The sequence below is a fragment of the Mesocricetus auratus genome, unplaced genomic scaffold (genome assembly GCF_017639785.1).
Source record: "Mesocricetus auratus isolate SY011 unplaced genomic scaffold, BCM_Maur_2.0 Super-Scaffold_100707, whole genome shotgun sequence".
Lineage (NCBI taxonomy): Eukaryota > Metazoa > Chordata > Mammalia > Rodentia > Cricetidae > Mesocricetus > Mesocricetus auratus.
Window position 1 is genome coordinate 1,076,513 of NW_024429269.1, and position 24,444 is coordinate 1,100,956.

The window sequence follows — 24,444 nt, forward strand, 5'->3', positions numbered from 1 at the left end:
GTGCATGTACCCATGCAGGCTTGGGGGTGGCGGTGAGCTCTTGGGGTGTCAGGAGACAACCGCAGATGCCTTCTACCTTTTGAGACAGTCTCCTTGGTCTGGAACTTTACTCAGTAGGCTGGCAAACTAGCAGTGCTTTCGGGGATCTGCTTGCCTCTGCCTCCCAAGTCACCACTGACGGGGTTAGCAGTGTGCCCAGCTTTTTATTGACCTTTCGGAATAGGATACAGGTCCTCATGGTTGCAAGACAAGTTCTTGCCTGGCTGAGCTATCTCTCCAGCACTTTCTGACCTCAAAGCAAAACAAAACAAAAGCCCAGAGTCAACCTAAGCAGAGTCTTGTGCCCAAGAGTCTTCTGCAGGCACGTTTTGGCAAACACGGTTTCAGAATAGAACTTGTATTTATTTTTATATCATCAAATATTTTACTTATTTTTTTAAGCTTACTAGAAATGTTTTGGGTCAAGCTTTCTCTTGAAAAACAAAATCCAATTGGATATGTAGAGAAGTTACGAGGCAAACTTTTTTTAGCCAGCTTTTCATGATGTCCCTAGAGAGCCTATAGTCCATTCATCTGCTTCACAACTCTCAACTGCCTTCTTCTCAAAGGCCACAGACACCTGCCATGCCACCCTACCTCCCTCTCTCCCATCATTCCCACTGCTTTTCCCATCAAAACTGAATGCCAAGAAGGATGTTGTAGTCAAGGGCAATATTTTACTAGCAAAAGTTTTGGGATACCCAGGAGAGTCATATTATAACATTTGATGCAATTCTTCGTTTGACTCTGCAATTCTCTCCCACCACACTCTCTCCCAAAGGACTTCATGAGTCACCTGCTGTCCATCAGAAATCAGAAGCACACAGTCTCCTCATATGCTGTTTTAAAAGCCATGCACTCCCATTGCAGAAACGAGAACACTCTGGCCTGTGCTCCAGGAACTTCTGTATCTCACTGTACCAGAATAGACACTAGGGTAGGGTTTAGCACACAGATTTGTATCCTCTAAGACACTGGAGCATTTAGAATTTGTTCTCACCTGTCTGAAGTCTGGCATATCCACTCCTACCGATATGGACATCTGTCTCCTTTATCCCCACCTCCCCCACCCCGAAAAAAACCCTCAAAACTCTCAGAAGTGGGAGTTAGCCAAAATTGGCATCACCCTGATTCTTGACCTCCTTTGAGATGCTGAATGTCAAGGGGTGGGGGAACAAAGGTTGCTCCAGCAGAGCAAAAGCTTGAAGGAGCTAATGGCATTCCCCAACAAAAGCATTACCCTGCGGGAAAGCCCCCTCCCCCATCCCCTCTGAGGTTTTCCCCCAACTCCAGAGAGACCACTGCTGTCCCTGGGACTACCTGGCTTGCTTTATGACCAGATCGTGGGCTCAGCTGCTGATCAGAGGGGCCCCAAGTCAAGTGGTTTTCATTATGTGTTTAGAACTGCGGCCTGGTAGCACAGTGACTTTCAAATGGGATGGGCTGTGAGATCACACAGCAGCTGGAGCAGCTCTCAGACCAAGAGGGTCGCTCGGAAGAAACCTGCAGGCAGCTGGGGCTGTATTAAATCCAGACCATTTGGAGTTAATTTAAACTCTCCTTTCCCTCTTCAACGGGTGTGAGAGAAACATTCAACATTTTTTATTTAAGGAAAATAGATGGTAGTGCCATTAAAAAGTTTTATATAAGAGCTAGAGGTTTAAAAAAAATCATAAGGGATTGTTGGATAGCTGTTGGCCCTGCTCCAAGACATGAGTAGCCGTGGCCTTTGCTCCTGCTTCATTCAGTCAAACAGACTAATGGTGAACACCCAGCTGTGTAGACGAGGTGTTTTTGTCAGAGAAGCTAATTTCTCCATCATTCTTGTGTGGTTGAGGCATGCTGCAATATAAACCTGAGGACCATCACATTATCCAGCTACTCGTGGCTGTCAGTCAGTCCTTACCCTGGCAGGTCTGTATGTCCGAGGTGTTGTTCCTCCCAGCACTATATATTTCACTTCAGTCAAGTCTGACAGGCCTGCTACAGGCAAGCCCCTCCAAAGCATCAACCCCACCCCCAAAGCCCCTGTAAATATCCTAAAAATCTCTGCCTCGTTTTGTATGAATAGATGCCATCCAAGAATCAACTCAGTTCTTACATCTTTGCCCACCGAGTCCATAAATAACTTTTCTTACACTGGAAACTCATGTGTCCTCCTGTAGCTAGTCACACCTTATCTCTCCTCTCCCCTCCCCGTTTTCTTTTGTTTTTTCAAAACGAGGTTTCTTTGTGTAAGCCTTGGCTATCCTAGAACTAGCTGTGTAGACCAGGCTGGCATCAAACTCACAAAGAGCGGTCTGATTCTGCCTCCTGAATGCTGAGATTAAAGGTTTGTGGCACCACCACCCAGCTACATCTTATCTCTTAAGGTTGGGGATGGTTCTCTGCCTAGCGTAAAGATACAAATTAAAATGAACATGGACCAGAGTCATTGCTGAGTTTATAAGGTTCAGAAATAAAAACAAACAAAACACATCTGGTAAAATTTTGATTTTTTTGTTGTTTCTGCTAATTTATCTCATTAAAAGTCCACTGGAACTAAAAATAAATCATTTATTTGGTGGAACTCAAAGGGATTGAATTGGGGGATAGTCTTAAGACATCTTGAGTCTCTCTCTCTCTTATCCTAATATTTACCCTACTATGACCCCACTCTACATTTTGATTTGGAAGTAGGACACATATCAAAGAGACCAACACCAGAATACTTTAATGGAGAAGCTGGTATCGCCCCTAGGATGGAAGATATACCAACTCTCTATAGTAATGAGTACCCAGTCTTGAAGGACAGATCTGCTGTTACTGTAGGCAAGCTCTGCAAACTGTTGGGAAGACCACCCTCACTTACAATTATTACACTCACTGACCACACAGTTGAGCTCCAACAGACACCATGAAGACAACTACACCATGCAATGCCCCTTCCCCATAAGACTACAGAGAAGAAGACCTGGGCTTTGGAAGCCACTCCTGCATCCTACTTCCTGTATCCCATCAAAGATGGAGATGGGTTGTCTGTGATAGGTCTCCAGCACCTGTCTGCGACTGGTTAGGAGCACACAGAATGTTCTCTGTGATATTTGTGGGTGAATTACTAATTGAATGAGGGCATACAGATTTTCACTATGACCTAGAACAGACACAGTCTACCTATAGTGATGGCAGCTTAGCAGCAATGAGTCCAAAATTGTTGTCATCCTTCAACTGTGCTTTAGAATGTATGTGTGAGAAATAGCGATGTGCCTAACTTCCTTTTTCTGACTTGACTTTCCTCTGGGATTAACAACTGCCTATTCTCTATCCATATAGCAGAGAAATAAGGAATTGGGCTCATTCTGGCTTAGCTTACACTGGACACTGGTGTTCTGCCTTTCTTCAGGGGTCCCTGGAAATCCTAAGTTGCCTCTTCTCCACCTTTTCTTTCTCCCTTAAAAATTAAGTGACTAGCAGTGTATTGAGCCCTACAGAGTGCCTGATATGTATGGGGAGAAGTAAATAACCAAAGCATAAAACTGCATGCAAGCAGCATATGTTGGAAAGACATATACTAGTTAACAGAAAATGTGACAGTGGTCAGAGGTTGTAGAGAATGGTGCCATTGGCCAAGGAACCCATAACTCTGGGGAGTCAGAAAATGCCCCACCAAGAAGGCGACAAGCACTTGGGGTCCTGAAGGATGAGTCAACAGTTAGAAAGCAGTGAAGGGTTCTGAGACAAGTGAGCATGTGAGAAGATTCCGAGATGAATGTGACAGCAGGGAAGTGTGCCTGTGAACACTGGACAACAGACAGGAGCTTCCTGAGCGTGTGGAGTGGAAGATTTGTCTGAAGTGAAGATACTGAAGCAGGTGTCTTATCAGCCATAGGGATCTGAATTTCTTGCTGATAGTCAGTAGGTAACCATGCAATGTTTTAATAGATCACTTGTCATTAGAGTTGAGAGGGAATTGGACAAGGAAAGAGTAGAGGGACCCATCTGAGGAGAGAGAGGGTTGCAGACAGGAGAAGCAGGTGACACTTTACCAATGAAAGAGGAGCATATACCAGGGCATATGCTGAGCTCTGTTAGAACATACAGTAATAGTCATCGAAGGGAAGATGCCCAGAAGGACAGTTAAAGCTTCATCTGTAGATCCATAGAGGATGAAGTCTGGGCATGTGGAGCCAGGAGCCACCTGGGAACAAATGGTATTTATAGCCAAGAGAATGGCTGGGAGGTTGGAGCAGCCCTTGTGTGGACAGAGTGCTGTAATCACAGGCTAATTTACATGAAGATGCTATGTGGTACTAGATGGATTTTATTTCTTTAGATCAAGATGCTGTGGAACCCTGGGATCCACTCTGAAGAATCTATGAGATGTTAAGAACTTTATGTAAATGTAGCTTCACGTTTGCACAAAGGCTACAGCTTTTACCAGGTTCTCAAACACATGGGAGACAAGGAAGGGTCAAGACCCAATATTTCCACAGATAGTTGTCATCAGTTAATTAGGATTTGAACAGAACTGAAGAAGAGATGGGTTCCATCACAGAAATACATTTTATATAATGACCTAGTCTTAGCCAATGGTTTCTGCAGGAAGGGGAGTAGAGATTCTAGGACCTACCAATGATGAAAGAGGAGAAAGTATTTAGTTAGTTCGTGGCTTTGTTAGATACGCTTGTGTTCTGTTCAAATGTGTACAAAAGTACTCTTCAATCAAATATGTGTCTGATCACTAGCAGAAGTTACTTTACTATGGGGCAAAGAACGGCCACCTGGTTATTCTGTATGATATGTAATCCAGTCCCTTCTCTGGAGATGACTCTCCCACTGCCATCCCACTATCTCTGGCTTTGTGTCACAGTTGAAATTTGATCCAGGTTTCTTAGTTGACCATGACATCATATAGACAAGCTTTTCTTCATAAAAACCTCCCCTACATAAAAGAGCTTTTATTGACTTTTATTTCTTCATTGATTCCAAATAGATTCTAAAATTGCCAGATCACACGTCTAATGAGGTCCCAGTATCTTGGGTACAGAATGAATTCTTGCAACTCAACAATTAAAAAAAAGACCCAGTTTCAAAATGGACAAAGGACTTGAGTGGGAATCTTCCAGAGGAGATAAACAAGTAGATGGTGCGTGCTTGGGAAGGTGGCTGGCATCACTTTCTTCTGTCACGAGGGGCTGACAGACTGAAACAGCAATGAGACACCACCCAAGTGCTGTCGGGTGAGTCATTTAAAAAATAAAACAGGGGTCTGGAGAGATGGTTTGGCAGTTAGATCACATGCTACTCTTGTAGAGAACCAAGTTCAGTGCCCAGTACCCAGGTTGCGTGGTCCACGGCCACCTGTCACTCCAGTCTCAGGAGAGCCAGCCACCTCTTCTGGCCTCAGCAAGCACTGCACTTACATCCACACACATACAGTTATGAATAAAATAAATCTTAAAAAAATAAAACCGTGAGGAATTAGAGAAACGGGTGTCTTCACACATGACTGGTAGGAATCCAAACTGGTGCAGCCACTGTGAAAAAGAATTTGGCAGTTTCTCAGAAAGTTAAAGATAGAGTTACCCCGTGATCCAGAAATGCTACTCCTAGCTCTGTCCCCAAGAGAACTGAAAACATATGTTCCAAAAACAACTCAATATCACAGAAGCGTTAAAGGCACAAAACACAAATGTCACTTAACCAAATAACGGGAAAGCAAAGTGCTGTCTACACAGATAATGGAATAGTATTCAGCTGTAAAAAAGGAAGCATCGCTACCTTGCAGTCCTTGAGAACACTATGCTATGTGAGAGACACCTAAAATGTTCAGAGACATAATATTTCCAGGAAAAACGCATAAAGGCAAAAATTTGTTGCAGGTAGCTGAGAAGAAATGGAAATTAGGAAGTATAGGATAATTTTCCAAGTGATAAGAGTGTTCTGGAGTCAGTCGTGACAGTCACTGATAATCACTTTACAATCACAACACTATCAGTGTGTTAAAGCCACTGGCATGCATCCTTTAAAGTACTTAGGATGGAGATATGTGTGGTGCTTAAATTTAAAAATTGGAACAAAATTGACAAGGGACGTTAGGTTGGCCCTGGAAATAACAAGATCCCAGAATTCATAAGCTTTTTTTGTGGACTGCTTGTCTACGAAGAAGCTGAGCAATGCTCACATAGGCTGATGCTTCCTGGTGACTCTGATGTCAGCAATATTAACTCAAACCCAGTTAAGCACAAAGACAAAGTAACCCTCACATCACAGTCCTGAAGAAACAACCAATGCTGGGGTGAGTTTGCCTCACACATATATTCTAAAGTAGGGAGAGGGGTGGGAGTGAAAAGTCAGGGCATTCTAGTAGACACCTACCACATTTCTTAGAGGCTCTTAAAATTAAAACCCGTGCCAACGCAGTAGAAATACCCCCAAGCTGCCTGCTTCTTTCCTGTAGGCTGTGCTTCTTCTAGAAATGAAGCAAACATTTGCTCCTAGTGGCAATTTGAGATTCTGGTAACATTCCCTCTTCTTTAGCAAAAGAATAAATGAACTATGTAGTAATATTTGGAACTCCAGGTACAGTAAACTTCCATTGTGTGTGACCTTCCTGTGGATCCCCAAGAAGTCTAACTGCATTTCCATTTGTCTTCTTATGAACCTGCAGAAGAATCTCAGTGATGAAATGGAGAACACTAACTCTTTAAAGGGAGCTTGATGATAGCATTAAATGTTATAATTACAACCAAAAATTGTGTTGGTCATAGCAAAGAGCATTGGATAACCATGACGTGGCTTGGAAAATAATAAATGCAAGGCTGATTTTCAAAGCAAGTTGCACTAGTCTCATGAATGCCCATCATGCCTACCAATTCTTTTTCTTTTCTGTTTTCTTTCCCTTTCTTTTTCTTTCCTCCCTCCCCACTTCCTTTCTCTCTTGTTTGCTTTCTTCTCTTTTCAGCACTGGGGGGTTGGGCCCAGAGCTCCCCAAGGCAGGCAAGCACTCTGTCCCTGCACTACACCCTAGACCCCTGTTAGTTCTTCAGTGGTTCTGTTCCAAGCACCTTTTTGACATTTGGCTTCACCACAGATACTGAGCAAGGAACAGGCAGGAACAAACACATAACTCGTGGGATCCAGTGCAGAAAAAAATGATTGCCCATTTCAAGGCCACAGAAAAAAACACAAACCCAGCAGCCTGAACACTTGTACACCCATGACCTAGGAGATCTTTGACCAATCCCCCTGGTTCTGACACCTTTCTATGAGCAAGATCAAGTTGCTTCATCTTCTAGAACCTTCCCTCGTTTGAGGCATGAGGGCTAGCCAGCCCTATTTTTCACCTTGTCGAGTCTTGAGCTAAGATGCCATGGTTTAATATATTTTCATTCTCTATGGGGAACAGAGCTCCACATACTCAGGTCAAATATGGATGGCAGAAGAATCATTTGTTAAATGTAGTCCTTCAGATCATCAGGAAGGGAGCCTAGCAGCTGTACTTACTCCCAACTCCAACCCAACACTTCGCTCTAGCTCTGTTTATTAGCTGTCTCCACAGCACATCAATGGCAGGGGTGATGAAATCGGTGGCAGATTTCACCGTCAGGCAGCTGGGTCACTGTCCCCTGGGTCTTGTTGTCATGTTGTGGCCTTAAAGTGACCATGGCTGTTTGGCTTGCTACCTTCCAACAGGCTAAGGGTCCACCGAATAGTTAACTGGTGGGAAAGGGCTGTTGCTTGCAGAAAATACCGAGAAGCAGCTTTGAAGACTCCCAAGGTGGCTGGGTATCAAGAGCATGGCCCCTGCTGTGGGCAGCTGTGAGTGCAAGGGGCAGCCTCAGGGCTGAAAGCAAATCTCCATCCCAGGCTGGTGCCTCTCCCATGAGGCTCTGCCAGTAGAGGCAGAGAACCTAAACACTACAAAATGAAAAACCCTCCATCCTGGTGGAGGGAGGTTATCTTTTGCATGGCTGGCACTGTCAGTGGGGGACACATTTCAGAAGAAAGAGAGGGAGCAAGAGAGAGAAAGCAGGGTGACTTATTTAATAGGTGTGACCCTCGGGGACCCTTACCTGGAACCGTCTCATGTCCCTTGGGTTTCCTGCTGTTTTCAAACAATTCTGATTGCACTTCAAGAAAAATTTTAAAAAGAATCTGTGAAAAGAAAGCAATGTGTTACTTTTTCCCCCAGTAAACATGTTTTAACGAGAAGCTCTATCTGTGTTCTATTAGATTTGATTTGAGAAAAAAAAAAAAAAGGTAGGCGATTGTGTTTCAGGTCTGGGGAATTTCAAGCAGCCGTGCCTGGGAGAGGAACACCGCTGACCCTCTGCAATTTGCAAATTTGGATGCTTTCAATGGCAAGCTCCGAGCCCCCTCTCTCCATCACGGTGGGGGATTGTTAAGCGGTTCACAATCTGGACTCAGGTCTGCACACTCACCCGCCCAAAATCTCTGCTAAGCAGGGCTCTGAACGCAGCAGTGACCTCTGCTGTCCATAAAGTAGTGCTCCCGGGGTTAAAATCGACAGGACATGGCCCAGAACCTAGGACTCCTCAGGTCTGTGCCTCCCACCGACCACACAATACCTTCATGCTCACATCTGAAGGTGGTCTCAGAGTTTCCCACATGTGCAAAAATCATAAAATAGTATGTAATTATCTAAAGCCCAAGTCCACCGGGCAAGGATACCCCAGGCATTTATGATTAATAGCAAATAGGAACGACCTCTCAGTCCCTCTAGAGACAATGCAGAGAAACACAAATCATGATCTGTGGTTATTGTTTGTAAGACATGATTTTTCTTTTTTTGAAGTCCATAGTCCCTTAAATGATCTGTGTCCTTTCAAACTGGGCATCTTGAATCTGACAGTTGCGCCAGCCAAGAAAAATGACAAAAGGAACCTTTGCAGCAATTCGACTCATTCTTATTTTTAAATTTTGTTTCAAAATACAATAAGTTTTTCATTTATTTCACTTGCAGAGTCCTTTTCCTTAAAAAAATCCAGCTTTTGCAGTGTTGAAGTCCCAGGTGAGCTAAGCCTATTTCCCTTTCTGTTACTATGACAACGAAATTTTACCGCAGTCCCAAGGTCCCTTCAGAACTCTCGCATCTACGCCTTGAATTAGAACTTTAAAGGAAAAGATATACATTTTCCCCAGGATTTACCAACAAAAATAAGTAGAAATCAACCAGTCTTAAGAAAATTCTATTTTAAAAGCACTGGCTGGTGGATGATCTCAACATGACCTTCTGTTTATTTTTATTTTTTATTTTTTTACAACAACTACACAAAAGAATTTGAAAGCACTACAATTAACTGTATGTTTCACTAAAAAAAATATACCAATAAGAAGATGCCGGGAAGCAGTAACAGACAGAGGGGAAGAATTGGTTTCTCTTGTTTCTCAGACTCTAAATCTTTGTTTTCTGAAACATTTGGCAACACACTCTTCAGCTCTATTTATGAATAAGGTTGGGTGCAAATTTGGAAATGACGGCTAAATATTTTTCCATTATTTAGCATCTGGTTTGGGTTTGTCTCTGGGGCCATCTTGTATGGGGTATGTGTGAGGTCAGGGATAGCTTTCTGTGCCATGGAGGTGTGGGGGTCTTGATCAAAATTCTCCTAAGGATCAGGAAAAGTAATGAGTGTGCAAGCACAGTGCGGCACACTTAAAACCTGTCACTGATTTCTGAAGTGCAGGGAATACCTGCCTGTGCTAACTTGGGTGGGCTCGGAAGGAGAGCGGCTTTTGTTTAAGTCCGGATTGAGCAGAAGCAAGCGTTTTCTTTCTGAACGGAGAAATGTGTCTATGTTTTTACAATTATCAGCTACAACTGCTTGAAAAGCCTTAAACTGCTCTAAGGATCTGCTACAAACTTGCCTTGCTCAATGGAACCTCTTTCCAAATTAGAGTCTTCCCCCACACCGTATTTGCTCCCCGATGCACACCTGCCCACAGTCGTCTGTATCTCTGCCCCTGCCAAAGCCAGGTTGAGTGCATCTTCTCGTTTGCGCCTTGATTTTTTCTGAAGTTTGCTTTTCAACAACTGGGCTCCAGATAATGCATCCTGTGTGCCCTGCGTGCACTTCCCCTCTCCTCCCCCACTCCAGTTCCCAAAAAGGGATCTGGTGAAAGCATCAATGCTCACCCAGCCATTCCTTCGAGAATGGTGTGGTAGGTGGAAAAGTGCGAAAGAGATAAATGTTTACATAAAATCCAATTGATTTAGGGAAACACGCGGCCTGGTGAAAGGCTTTATTCATTTTAAATTAGGACCCTAAACAGTTCTTTGGATGGAAAACACCCAATTTTGATCCTCTTGCTTGTCCTAGGGCTGAGTTTGTAGCCTTATACTGCAGACCCCTGCATACCAAGGATTTAGCATTTGGCTCACAAAGGAGAAAGGAACAGTGGAGAAGACAAGTAGGGAGACAGAGGGGAATGTTGCATTATTAAATATATAATGGTTAAAATGGATAACATTAGAAGTACTGCTGTGGATGTTTTTACATGTGAATTTAAAAATTAATTAAGAGGAATTCTAGAGCCTACAGACATTGTCAAATCTCTCTGTATTTTACTGATGTCTTCTGCCACACTCGCGCATGCACACACACACACACATACACACACACCTTTCCCAACTACTTGGTACAAAGCTCTTCAATATCCATATGATATATTAGCCACAGAGTAACTTGCAAGGAACAAATTCTCTCAGAATCCCTTGTGTCTTGATTCCTCCAAAACCAGAGGTGCCTGGAGAATGTCAGCCCTCTCTATTCAAAAACAGAAAACCCAAAAGAATTCCAAGGTTCAGACCAAATGCGCCGATTCTTCTTGGGATGGGAGTGATTTCCACTTTTTCCAAACAAGAGTGACTATGTGAACATTACAACCACTTAGCCTGCTGCCGGCTGCCAGTCTTCTGACTGCATTCCTAACGAGTGAGACCAAACAACAGTAGGGGTATCTTTGCTTTGGGATGAAGAGGTGTGGAGATGTGGGGTCAACAACTGAGCTCCAGACCCTGGCGTTCCAGTCAGATCCAGATTCCCGGGACATTGGGCCAGTGTCAGGTCCCAGAAGGCTTTGCTTCCCCCTGACAAATATGCACTAAAAGTGAACTAGCCTTCACCACATGACCAAACTATCCCCCTTCTCTGGGCCTCAGTCTGTCCATCTGTTAAATGAAGCATTTCACTGGATTATTCTGGAGCTCCTTGCAACAACAATGTTCTGTGACTGGGAAAAACAAATAAAGGCAAAAGTTGAGAGACTTTTGGAGAGCTACTTTGGGGAAAGAACCTACTGATGACTAGAGAAAAAAAAGAAAAGGAGAAATAGAATCATTAAAGTCCACACAAACAAATACACAGGGAAAGCAAGGCTCACCCCTCTGCTCCATGAGGAAGGAGAAAGTGATGAAGAAGATGACATCTCAGAGTTCTCTCTGACCCTGTCCCCTCTGTCTGATGAATGGCTAAAGGACTAGGGTATACCCAGGCACAAGGGGAGTTTGACTGCCGTGTCTCTAAGCTGTTTCTCCCTTATCCTGCAAATACATTATAAAACTCCCAGGGGATGCTTAAAACCACTAGAATCTGTCTGTTCTCTGGGTCCTCATATACATGTGACAGTTTAATTTATATATTTGGAACAGTAGGAAGCTAACAATTCCTAATTCATAAAATTCAACAACTATAACAATGTGCTGTAATAAAATTCTAAATCCATGAGTTGTTCACATCCAGAATTTTCCATTTCATAATTTGGAGCCATAGTTGACCATGAGTAACTGAAACCTGGAAAAAATGAGGCCATAGAGAAGGAGACACTATATCATGTACTTGGTACACAAAGCATCGTTTAAGTCTTAAAACACTCCTCCCAGGGAAGAGCTATCTCATGAGTGGGGGAAAAGAAGACCTCAAGAATTTGAGAAAAGTGTCAGGGACCAGACAGAGTGGCCACAAAATTGGAACAGGGATCTTTTTGGCAACTAGCGCCATCTGGTGCTCTGTTACTCACGCTGTGGCAATGGCTAAACCATCACCTGAGTATACTTAAAAAACACAGGAGTACACATTTCAAACGGTCAGTGTTGTATCTCAATAAAGTTGCTAAGCCTGTCTCTCTATAAGGCAGTCTAAATAAGGAAACAACAACAACAAAAGAAGAGTAAATAAATGGATGGGGTAATGAGGGAGGGATCAGGCTTCTTGAAGAGCAAATACACCTAAGAAGAAAACATTAGGTCAAAGATGGTCACCAGGGAAACCGCACTTGATGTTGAAAACATCTACCGGTCCTCATATTATCAACGTGTTTTCAGCATGTTTTGGATGTAATGAGAGGTCACACACAGTGATCAGAATGTGCTTGACCAAGAGTTTCAAGTGACTCTAGAAACTCCTAGATATGGGGTTAAATAACATAATCATGTCTCATACACCACAGATAAGATTATACCATACATTCTCTAGAGGCCAAAAACAATGGTGGTATCTGCCACGATGGCCACGTAAGCAGGCCGACTCCCAAAGCTGAGCCTAACATTTGGTTACTGTACCCGCACAGGTCATGTAGGTACATAGAGATAGGTGTCCATTGATATTTGAGGAAGATAAGTCTTATCCGGATTAGATACCAAAGTTTTTTAAAAGCCCAATAAGTTGGGGGCTGGAAAGATGGCTCAGAGGTTAAGAGCACTGACTGCTCTTCCAGAGGTCCTGAGTTCAATTCCCAGCAACCACATGGTGGCTCACAACCATCTATGATTCAATCTGGTGCCCTCTTCTGGCATGTAGGCAGAACACTGTATATGTAGTAAATAAATGTTTTTTTTAAAAAGCCCAATAAATTAAAATACAATTGACTTTCATTGCTCATGTTGGATTAAAAGAAGACAACAGCCCTTTTCCCTTGAAGCATTTCAGCTACTAAATGTATGGATGTCTATAGTAGATCACAGAATGCCATGGAAAAGGAATGGACAGATGTGTTCTTTTGCTAAGATCTTTCCAGATGGCCTCATCCTTCAGGAGATCTGGCAATTCAATCTCCAAGGTGAGAAGCTATGCTGGATGGACACATGGACAGGTTCACAGTCTCATCTTCAGAATATCCCTCAAGATAGCTGACCCTGATTTTAGTGGTGAGAAAGACTTCATGGGGTTGGCTCCCACTTGTGAGCAGTGACAAACACCAGGATTTTTCTCTTTAATTTAGATCTTTGTTATCTTTTCTGGGACTTCGGTGATAAAAAGAATACTTCCTTCCAGAAAAAAGTTGCCTCCAAAAGATTCCAAATACAAGTGGCTTAAGATCTAGTCTTAGCCTGAAGATGAAGTAACCTTGAAAAGCCCAATCCCTAAGGGGTCCATCTAGTGCCTTGAAAGTCTAAGGGCCCAATGACAACTCTGACAAATGCCAGGAAAAACTGATAGGCCAAGTTCTCAATGATCTCTTGTTGGACCTCCAGACACAAATTGTGGGTGGTGGACCTCCAGACACAAATTGTGGGTGGAGCCTGGGAGACGTTGGTATTTGAGAGTGAAGTGACTAACACAAAGGCCCAATGAGATTCATGGAGACAGTACAGACAACTGAAAAGTTTGGACTGACTGGCCATCTGATAATTTCAGTATCCATGAGTGGGGAGTAGTTAAGAATAGTGAGCGGCGAATGCACCCAGTTTTTGCAAGATGATGTTCTATCTTCTCCATTTATTAAAAAAAACATTTAAACTGTAAGCATACTACATGAATAAAGAGCTGTATCTCTGTTCTTCTCAGACATTCTTAAGGACAAAACATATTACTGTTATCACTAATTTTCCTGGATTGTTTCAGTGAAAGGCTACCAGCATTTGAAAATTAAGCTTACAGGGAACAGAATTTTTAATACAAAGGTTTCACTATGTAGCTCTGGATGGCCTGGAACCTGCCTCTGCTTTTCAAGTGCTGATTAAAAGTGTGTACCACCACAGGCAGCCTACAGAAATATATATAGTTTTCTAGACAGGGTTTCAATGTGCAACAGCCCTAGCTGTCCTGGAAATCACTCTGTAACTCAATTCACAGAGATCCATCTGCCTCTGTGCTCCAAATGCTGGGATTAAAGGTATGTGCTACCACACCTGGCAAGGGGGGATATATTTTTAAGCAACATTTTTTTCTTGATTCCAACTATACTCAACCTCCATAAGTCTTCTTGACTCAAAGTCTACTGTAACAGTAATAATAATGGCCTATATTCTTTAGTTCCTGTTACATTACTTGTCATGCATGGTTTCATTAAATCCTCATAACTTAGACTAGGCACATTAGTGTCCGGGTTCTATGGAAAAGCTAAAAAGTTTTCAAAAGTTACCAGATTAATTATCCAAGGTGAAAAAGTCCACAGAAGAGTGGGTAGGAGTTCAAGTTCCAGTCTGTCTGACACTTAGCAAACTGTCACTCCACAGGGAACTTGTTCAAATTCCCAACACATTGCCAAGCAGCTCTTTGCTTTTGGGACACGTGCCCCACCGGCCTCCATTGGGACCATCATGTCACTTTCTTCTGGAAATGAGTGTAGAGTCAGTCTTCTCCTTGTAAAACCAAACAATCACATAAACAACAACAAATGCTTATTGTTTCTATCAGGGGTCTGGAAAACTCTGAAGACCCAGTGGTGACACCAGGGTGTGTAGAAGAAGACAGGAACTCCATCAGACATGTAGAAGACATACCAAGAATTCAAATGTCTTAAGCAAGCACCGCTCCAAGACCTGCAGTGCCCTACAGAGAAATCAGAAAGCTCCTCGACTGAGTGAGGAAGATTCAGACCATTTGTTCACCAAACTCTATTGGAGGAGGAAGGCAGAGATCAGCGGCACACGAGAAGCTGAATGTCATCTTAGGAAAACACTTTCTGAGAATTAAGTCTCTCAAGCTAAACTTGAAAGAGTTTTAAGTAATTAAGAGAGAAGAGGATTCCTAATGGTGGAGATTTTTAAATAGACCAAACAGCTAATTCCTTTGGCAGCTGATAATTCCAGTGTCAACTTGTGGCAACAATAGGAAAGCCCCTACCCAATCACTGCCATGTGACTTCAACGCCACTGTAGTTATTGTCGCTTAGTATTTATCATGAAATTAGGGACTCATGGCCAGGATTAGTTTATCCGTGTGAATCAAGTGCCTAGAATGTGTGTGAATCAAGTGCCTAGAATGTGGTAAGTTAGAGTCCTTTGCTAGAATGTGGCAAGTTAGAGCCCTTTGGTAGAATGTGGTAAGTTAAGTTAGAGTCCTTTGCTAGAATGTGGCAAGTTAGAGCCCTTTGCTAGAATGTGGTAAGTTAAGTTAGAGTCCTTTGCTAGAATGTGGTCAGTTAGAGCCCTTTGCTAGAATGTGGTAAGTTAAGTTAGAGTCCTTTGCTAGAATGTGGTAAGTTAGAGTCCTTTGCTAGAATGTGGTCAGTTAGAGCCCTTTGCTGGAGTGTGGTAAGTTAGAGCCCTTTGCTAGAATGTGGTAAGTTAGAGCCCTTTGCTAGAATGTGGTAAGTTAGAGTCCTTTGCTAGAATCTGGTAAGTTAGAGCCCTTTGCTAGGTATATTTCTTCCAGCCCCCTCCTCTGTATTGCACCTTCCACTCCCATTATATTTTGGGAGGAGTATATGTCTGGGGGTCAGAGGTCAATAACAATGTCTTCTTTAGTTGCCACCCACCTTGTATTTTGATATAGAGTCTCCTTGGCAGTCTCCACTTAGGTGTGGCCGGCTTGTCTGCAAGCCCTGGGATCCTCCTGTCACCACCTCCCCAGCACTAGTATCACATGTGTGTGCCAGCACACACATGCTCATGTGTCAATGCACACTAGGATGACATACATACGCCAGCATGCCTAGGTCTTTACCTGTGCTCTAAAGCTCAATTTTAAGTCCTCATCATTGCAAGCAAGCATTTTACCAGCATTGCCCTATCCCTCTTCCACTCTATTTGAAAACAAACTACTCCATGGGGAGTTGTCACAAACCTAGATTAGATTCTCTCGGGATAGGGTATCCCTCCAATGTTAATACTCGCCACTTGAATTTCCCTTAATTGTTGGGGGACACATTAAAAGGGAAAAACATAATTAATCCAATCCAACAATATTACAGGAGGAAAACAAGAGAAGATGGCTGCTCAAAGTTCTCAACAATGCAGTAAACTGGTCAGTAAAATATTTCAGAGTACATGTACAGCATGCTGGCTCCTAGTTGGCAGCAGGCCCTCAGATTCATTTTCTATTCCTTGTGTGCTCCAGTGACAAGCTCCTGGAAGAGGCATCTCAGTTTGGCAATAGATCTCTGCTCCTCAACGTGGTGCCTTCTGGGTAGGCTCTGTTGTATTCATTTAGGCACCAGGAGGCAGGACTTCCCCACTGTGTAAATTTGACTCTGTATCAATAGACTTAATCTCAAAGCCATTTCCCGATTCCTTGTGATAGGTCTCCCACAGCCCCAGTGGCAAGCAATTGACTGCAGAAAGCCACTAAGCTGTAAAAGCGGGGGCATCACCTCTATTCACTCTCCCCTTACTCCCAACCAGTAACACACCCATAACACACGTTGGTTGCTCAAGACCAGGCTTCTACCTGGAGTTCACTTTCTATCCCATATTCAGTCTCATCCCCTCAAATTCTATTATTCAGCACCCTGGGAGAAAACATCTCTAAGGAAAAGTCTCTGATTTTGCACACAGATCAAAATCCAATGCCATTAATAAAAATGATTACAGAACTCTTTAGACTTGAATTGGAAAGGAAGCCAACACTAAGAGTGAGTTTGTCATTTTAATTGTCTCTGAAGATGTCTGGGGGGGCTCTTGGCAACATAATTAGATCTATCTTTTATCTTTTTTCCCCAGGGCTGAGAATCGAACCCTGGATCTTCCAACTGCTACCCAAGCACTCTACTACATCCCAACTTCCTTTAATTTTCAAACCAGGTCTTCTTTCTTTGTCCTGTCCCTTTCTTTCCCTTCTCATCCCCCAAAGGAAAAAGGACCCATAAAGTCAAATCACCTACACACATTTGCTTCATGAAGAAGAAGAAGAAGAAGAAGAAGAAGAAGAAGAAGAAGAAGAAGAAGAAGAAGAAGAAGAAGAAGAGGAGGAGGAGGAGGAGGAGGAGGAGGAGGAGGAGGAGGAGGAGGAGGAGGAAGAAAGGAAGGAAGGAAGGAAGGAAGAAAGGAAGGAAGAAAGAAAGAAAGAAAGAAAGAAAGAAAGAAAGAAAGAAAGAAAGAAAGAAAGAAAGAAAGGTCTTTCTCTGAGACTTCAGAGTGAGGATACAAATCTATTTTCCTTCCTAGTACAATGACTTCTTGGATGAAGGAGAGAAATGAAGTTATTAGCCAGTCATCGCCTTAATGGGTCCTCAGCCCCAGTCCCTGTCAATCCTGGCCTCCCCTCCCCTCCCCCTCTGGTTCTCTGCCCTCCCAGCGAAACTCATCTATGCTAGGCTGAGCAGTGAACACCAATTACACCAAGAGCCCTTTGCTGCTGCCTGGTCCGCTGGTTTTTACTGTTTTGCCAGATGGTTGAGGCCAATGTGTAAAACTCTCTACCCTACCATTAATTCATAACTCAGTAATAACTTTCCCACGACTCCGGGAAATTGAAATGAAGTGCAAATGTGAATATTTGGAAAGGGAATCAAGGTTGAACAACTATTTTACACCTGCCAGATTTGATAGCACTGAGACAAAAAGATAGCCCTATTTCGGCAGACTGGAATCTAACTCTCCCTAAACCAAAGACAGACAAGCAAGCAAGCAGTACTGGAGAAAAGTGAGGAAGAAAGCTTAGTGGGTGCATGCCTCTTCGAACCGCTTTCCCTCTCCGTCTTCAGTTTATACCTATTGCACCTATGCGTTCACTTGCTACTGACCTTGAGCATTTATGTAACATTACACTCTGATGACAGATTCATAGATTAGCAGATACGAGTGCATTCTCTTGCTAAGACAGGACACCATCCAATGTTTGTTAGCATCATTAAACTAAAACTGACTTTTCACCTGCTCCCATACCATATGCAGCTGCAAATTTTTAAATTAAACTATGAAGCCATGCATAAATTTACATATATTACAGACTAGCCTCTCCATTTAACATGCAAATGTACTCCAATGTTTCAGAACACCTTCTGTCGCTAATTAATTTGCTGAATTATAATTAGACTAATCCTGCATAATTAATAAGCACAGATTTTTTTTTTAATTTGTAAGCAGCTTGAGGAGATCATTCACTTCCTTCTATAAACTGCTAAGTAAGTGTTAAAAAAAATCTGGAAAGAACATGTGTGAAAAGGTATGTTTGATGTCGCATACAAACTCAAACTAGCATGGAAGATACAGAAGTCAGTATTGATAATGGTACATATTTGAAGCCAGCACTCAAACAATCAAAAAAAAATCACACCCAGAGAATGAGGACTAAGTCTCCCTTTGTCTCCTTGTATATGGTGTTTTATTCTTTGCTGTCTATCCGTCGGATCTTCCAAGATCACAGAGGCGGGAAAGGATTAAAGTAACCGTATGTTGTATTAGATGAGATAATGATATTAACACTCCACTGTATATCAAAACACTCTGTGCATGCTGGGGGCTTAGAAGCCTCTTTGATGGTATTTGGAATCATTTTCATTTTGGCTGCCAAAAACACCCGAGATCCGTCTAGTGGAAACAATTAAGTTCCATTAGTACTGTATCCATTTGGTGATGACTACAATGAAGGGTCCCTCTTCAATGCGGGAGAGTCGAGATTAGAAAAGAAAATCCACAACTATGCATCTGTGCACTTGAACATGTGAAACTGTAGAGTTTTATGACAAAGCAGGAAACTTAATCTTGTCGTCCCCCCGCCCCTCCCCAGCCCTGTAGAAGCCAGGCTCAGGAAAGCTCAAGACCTAGAGAAGGAACATGTTAGAACACTTGATGCCAGACAGGCACGGAAAGCCAAGGCAGGCTGGACTGGTAGTCAGGCAACTTGAAAAACGACTAGAAAGACAACATGGAGAATGTATGGGCTGTCAAGGAGAGATTAAGAAAACTTCAGAGTGAAGGAAAATAGAATTTCAGCTTTTCCACAGAGTGAAACAATAATGCCAGTAAGCGAAAGACTGCCTAGCACTGAGGCAGGTAAGCGAGATACACCTGGCTTTCTTGAACTTCTGATCTCCCTGGCTCTGCCTCCTAAATGCTGGGATTAAAGGCTGGCACTACCCCTGGCTTATTCATTGCTAGGGATGATCCACGCTTGGATCCATGCTAAGTGAACACTCTGCCAACTGAACTATATATCCAGCCTGAAATGCATATATAATTAATATGTGATTATATATCATATAATATTACATATAATGTTATGTTATGATATGTAATACTATATGCATATAAATAATATATATAATTAAATATGTATATAATATATGATCATCTATTATGTATTACTTTATACTTATTATACTTACAATAACATTTATATTTATAATAATATCCAATATATAATAACTTATATAAAAATGTCAACAGAATTATCTTCTTAAGGACAGACAACAATCTTCCAGAGTCATTGCCACAGTAAGTATACCCTTCTACTGCCAAAAAGTCAACAATATTTTTTCATCCTTTTGGACAAAAGCAAGAGATGAACTAGCTTGCTGAGTTGAGAAGAAAGGAGAGAAAATGAATAACCAATCTTCTGCTTGGCCAAAGTAGGGAGTGAACGCCAGGCCCATTTTCATGGCCAACTCCATCTTCATGAAGGCCAAAGGAGGGGTCCTCTCTCCTCAACCCAGCTACCTCACGGGGCTCCTACAACAGCTAACTCAAGTTTCTATTTTAAAAAATGGGGAATACTTGGGAAAGGCTGGAGCAATTTTTGTGAACTCAGGCCTTACCGTGGGGTAACTGGGAAACACATACTGCTGGGAGAATGTCTCTAAACCAGGGCTTGGCCCTCGTGGTCAGTCCTCCTCTGAGGAGATGAAATGATTTAAAAAAATGTCTCTAAAACCTAAACAAAGGTGTGGGAGGAGAGTGGGTGTGCCTAGTGAGAGGTTCCCTAGAAGGAACGCGAGCATAACAGTGCCAATAAGAGACAAAAATCATTCCTTAGAGAAGAAACTGGATTCATGCAATCTTGTCTGAGTGTTCAGGGCTTTCTGTGACGCATCTGGGATGCAATTTTGAAATTCAGGAATCTAGTTTCTCTCCGGTGTAGACCGTGAGTGTGTCTGTTTTTCTGAAGCAGAGAAATGTCTACTGGTTAAACTCACTGGGTAAAACTGGGGTCCCCAGGCTTCCTCCCACAGAGTGCTGGCCTGGGAACTCCCTGGACTTGCTGGAGTTGAACTGAGAGCTCAAAGGCCACAGGGTTCAAGTCCCACCTACGACTGGGCAAGTGGTTTTGTTTAGACAACTTCTTTTCTTCGTCCATGCCCACTCAATTTTAAATTATATGCTTATAGGAGAGCATTGAGAGGAAGCAGTCTTGGCTATGTGGCATTTAAGGGCCCAGCTGTAAAATGGTTAGTGAAAGCCACCACTTGGCTAGCCTGTTTCCCCCTGATGTAGCTTCCTAAGAAGCTGGTCTAATTTTCACTTTGGGCAGGAGGGTTTCCTTTCCTGAACATGGCTCCTCAGTTTATTTATCTTTACAACTCACTCGCCTTCCACCCCTACGTTCCCCAGTTTCCAAACTCAGGATGATGTAGTAGGTTTTATAGTGTTCCCTAAAGTCGATGGGGAGGAGGTGAGATGAAGAATGGGGGGGTGTACTGGAGAGAGATGGTGACGACAGCCATTCTCAATTATGAGTCTGACAGTGTGTGTGCCTCCACTCCAGCAGTAAAGGCCCACATCCACAGTCAGGGTAACGTTCGTGCCAGAAAGGGAAAAAGAGAGAGTGTGCGTCCTGACAGGTAGCAGGTGGTACATACGGAATTATCATTGGCCATTAACACCAGGTTGGGTATCACATTAGCCACCTTCAGACTGCATTTGCCAACCCACATAAAAATATAAGACCAGGTACTTCAATAGTCTGGGGCTCCCTTAACAAAACAGATCTTCTATTACTTAGAGGTAGCTGGCTTTCACTTAAAAAAAATCTTAACATTTTTTTTAAGAGGAACTAAACCTAGATGATATAAAAGTGAAACTGGGACAAAAATCAGGTCAAGAATTTGATACAAAAAGCATTCAGATGCAGCTAATAATATTCTAGAATGTTAGCGTTTAGGAGACAATGGTCATATTTATCTGACCCCAGCCTGCATGAGATTATAGGAATCACACATTTATTTTCCAATTTGTTGAACAAACTTTGCCGGCTCTCAGAACCTCTATTCACTCAGCAGGAATTACCAGCTTTGGGAAGGTTTCCAAACCTTAGTACCAAAGCCAGAAACTTCGTTGACATGCCATGAGAATGTTTTCCCTGGCCCACCCTTTGTGTTTTCAATGCTCGTTGGAAAGCATGCAAAGTAATGGGTGTCACTGTGTCGTTTCCATACTTGTGTTGGTATGCTTGTTCTTAGTTGCCCCTCACACTGTCTTTTACGTCTCCCTCCCCCTTTCCTTTTCTCTCTCCTCCCCTTTAACTTCCTGTCACATGATCTCCATCACTCTCCTGCTCCCATCCCCCTCCTTTAGACCTCTTTCTCCCTCTCAAACTCCTCTTTCTACTGTGTGTGTGTGTGTGTGTGTGTGTGTGTGTGTACTCACACGAGCAAATATGTGTGTTTAAAATAAGGTCTAGCATAGCCCAAACTGGTCTGGAACTCACTGTGTAACCAAGGACAAGGATGACCCTGAACTTCTGATCTACCTGTCTGTGCCACCCAAGGGCTGAGATCACAGGCATGCACTGCTATGCTCAGGCTTCCTGCATGCTATATAAGTACTCTGCCACTAAAGTTGATCCCTAGACATGTGTTCATACAGTACACGTGTGTGTATGTATATAAACATGTATATTTCATAGTTGTCTATGATTTATAATATAGTATCAATGCTGGGCATCTTGCAGAAGCCACCAATAATTCAGTTTTAATTTCTGGAGGAATTCCAGGTCTAGAATTGCTTTTTTCCTTTTCTCTTCTAAAAAGTGAAACTCAGACAAAAAGTCCCACAAGGAAATCAAAGCCGACATGAACCCAAGAACCTGGTGCTCCAAGGCAGGCACTGAACACCCTTCCAGGTAGATTTCTACTCTTTGTCACCACACTGAATCACGCCACCCTTCACAAATCTGCCATTACTAGACCAAAGTGAAACTGAACGATCTTATTCCAAAGCTGGAGGCGGGCATAAAGTTTCTCATGTTGTTTGAGTCACAGAGATTGCTCACCCCAAGCTCAAAACAAATGGAGAAAATGTATGAGACCCCCCCAATAAACCAGCCCCAACTTGCTTACAAAAACAAAACAAAACATGAGTTCACATCAGTGTTTCAACAGTCCATCTGATCCTAGCCCAAAAATCTAGCCTTCTAAATAAATGTCTTACAAACTGAAAGAGGCTTTGTTTGTTTTGTTTGTTTTCATCTGGTGTCATATTTCCAAACCTGGTTTCATGTTTTACAATGTTTATAAATCCAGACCATGTGTAATGATTTGAATTCATTATAGATACTCATTCCCACCCTCCATGTTCCTGTTGCCTCAAAGTGTGTTTCTGTATAGCCCACTCACAAGCTTATACAAGTATTCATGATGCCTCAAGTGAAGAGGAAACTTTTGTTGAGAAAAAGATAGTGGAAAATTAGATAGGTACTCAAAGCCTAAATTTCAGTTCAAGCACCCATTTACTTTGCCAGAATGGACATCACTATGGAGCCAAAGCACACAACACACACACACACACACAACATGCATGCACATAGCTGTATTCATGTGTGTATGTGAGTGAGCACACGCACACAATATGAAAGATGGTAGCACAAAAAATTAAAGTTACAGCTATTCCTCAAAACACAGTTGACATTTTCATTATTAGCTGGTTTTCTCATTCTCCTAACTGCCACTGACAAAGTTCTTATGGGACCAGAGAGAGACCAGTCATTCACAACATTTGCTCTTCTTGCAGAAGAACTAAGTTCCATTCCCAGTACTAGCTTCAGGCAGCTCATAACACTCTCATCTGGCCTCCAGGGTACTTGCACTCACTTGCACACACACACACATAGGCATACTTGCATGCGCACACATGCATGCACACACACTCACATGTAAGTCTTTTAAAAAAGAAGTACCCATACACCAAAGAAACCGTCTCAAAGTTTTCTAGAGTGGAATTAAATAAATGACTACATTTGTAATTAACATAGGAGGTGATTTGAGGATGTAGCTCTCTGGTAGAGCGCTTGCCTAGCACGCTTGACGTCTTCAAGCCAACCCCCAGTCTCAAAAGCACACACAAAGCATGTATGGGCTGGGCTGGATGGCCCACTTGTCCCATAGGCAGTGGCCTACAGGAACGGAAAGTTGGTGTTACCCACTGGAGCCTTCTGGGCCCTGCAGTTTGGAGTTGCGTCTGTACTTTTCTCCCTATGTGGCAAATTAAAAACAAAAACAAACAAACAAGCCCTTCCCTTAGGGAGTCAGCAACTGACCTGGAAGTGAAATGTCTCAGCTCCTCACTCAAAGGCCACAGGCCTGGCTCTGCTTTCTCCAGAAGCAGTGAGTGAGGCCTAGAAGCATGGGAAACAGAAGCCACCACTCCCTTGGGAAGAAATGCAAGACCCAACCGGGTCATGCTGAGAGAAAAGTCACTCTCCACCAGCATCCTCTGCTGACTCAGGACACCAGGGACTTGACACGAGGCTCTCCCTACACTCACTGTCAGAACTGCCACTCCTAGATATGGCTCCGGCCCAAGGCCAGGAGAAGGAAGTCATCTTGTTCCATTTGTGAGTCAGAATGTATTGGCTGCTCCAAATCCGACATTTCTCCTGGTAGAAGCAGCCCTGAAATCTGACAGAGTTGAAAATGCCGGCTTTTGTTCTCCTTTTAAAGTTAGCCCTCGGCGTGCCAGAGTGATCATAAGGAAAGACACGCTACGGTGGCAGGATGGCTCAGTGGGTAAGGACATTGGTTAAGGCCATGCTGATGAGGAATTGCATTCAGATCCCCAACACCCATGTAAAAAGAGGGGCCCAGCTATGTGTGCTTGCAATCCCAGCTCTGAGTTATTGAGACAGGCAGACCCTGGGAGCTTGCTGGCAGCCATCCTAACAGAAACGAAGAGATTTTGCTTCAGTGAGAGACCCTGTCTCCAGGGAAGGAGGCAGAGAGCAAGGGAGGAAAAGACACCACATCCTCCTCTGGGTGGATTCACGTGTACACAGGCTCATGCAATTACATACCCATTGCACACATCAT

The 24,444-nt window shown here is 43.0% G+C and overlaps 1 protein-coding gene across 2 annotated transcripts in view; it reads right to left on the minus strand.

Annotated features, from left to right (window-relative positions):
- The window catches only part of Ebf2 (EBF transcription factor 2), a 192,666-nt gene that overhangs the window by 49,144 nt on the left and 119,078 nt on the right, over nt 1-24,444 (minus strand). For both annotated transcript variants that reach the window (XM_005075225.4, XM_021230204.2), the window contains one exon: nt 8,094-8,175. In XM_005075225.4, coding sequence (XP_005075282.1) covers nt 8,094-8,175 — 82 coding nt within the window. The remainder of the gene's footprint in view (nt 1-8,093; nt 8,176-24,444) is intronic.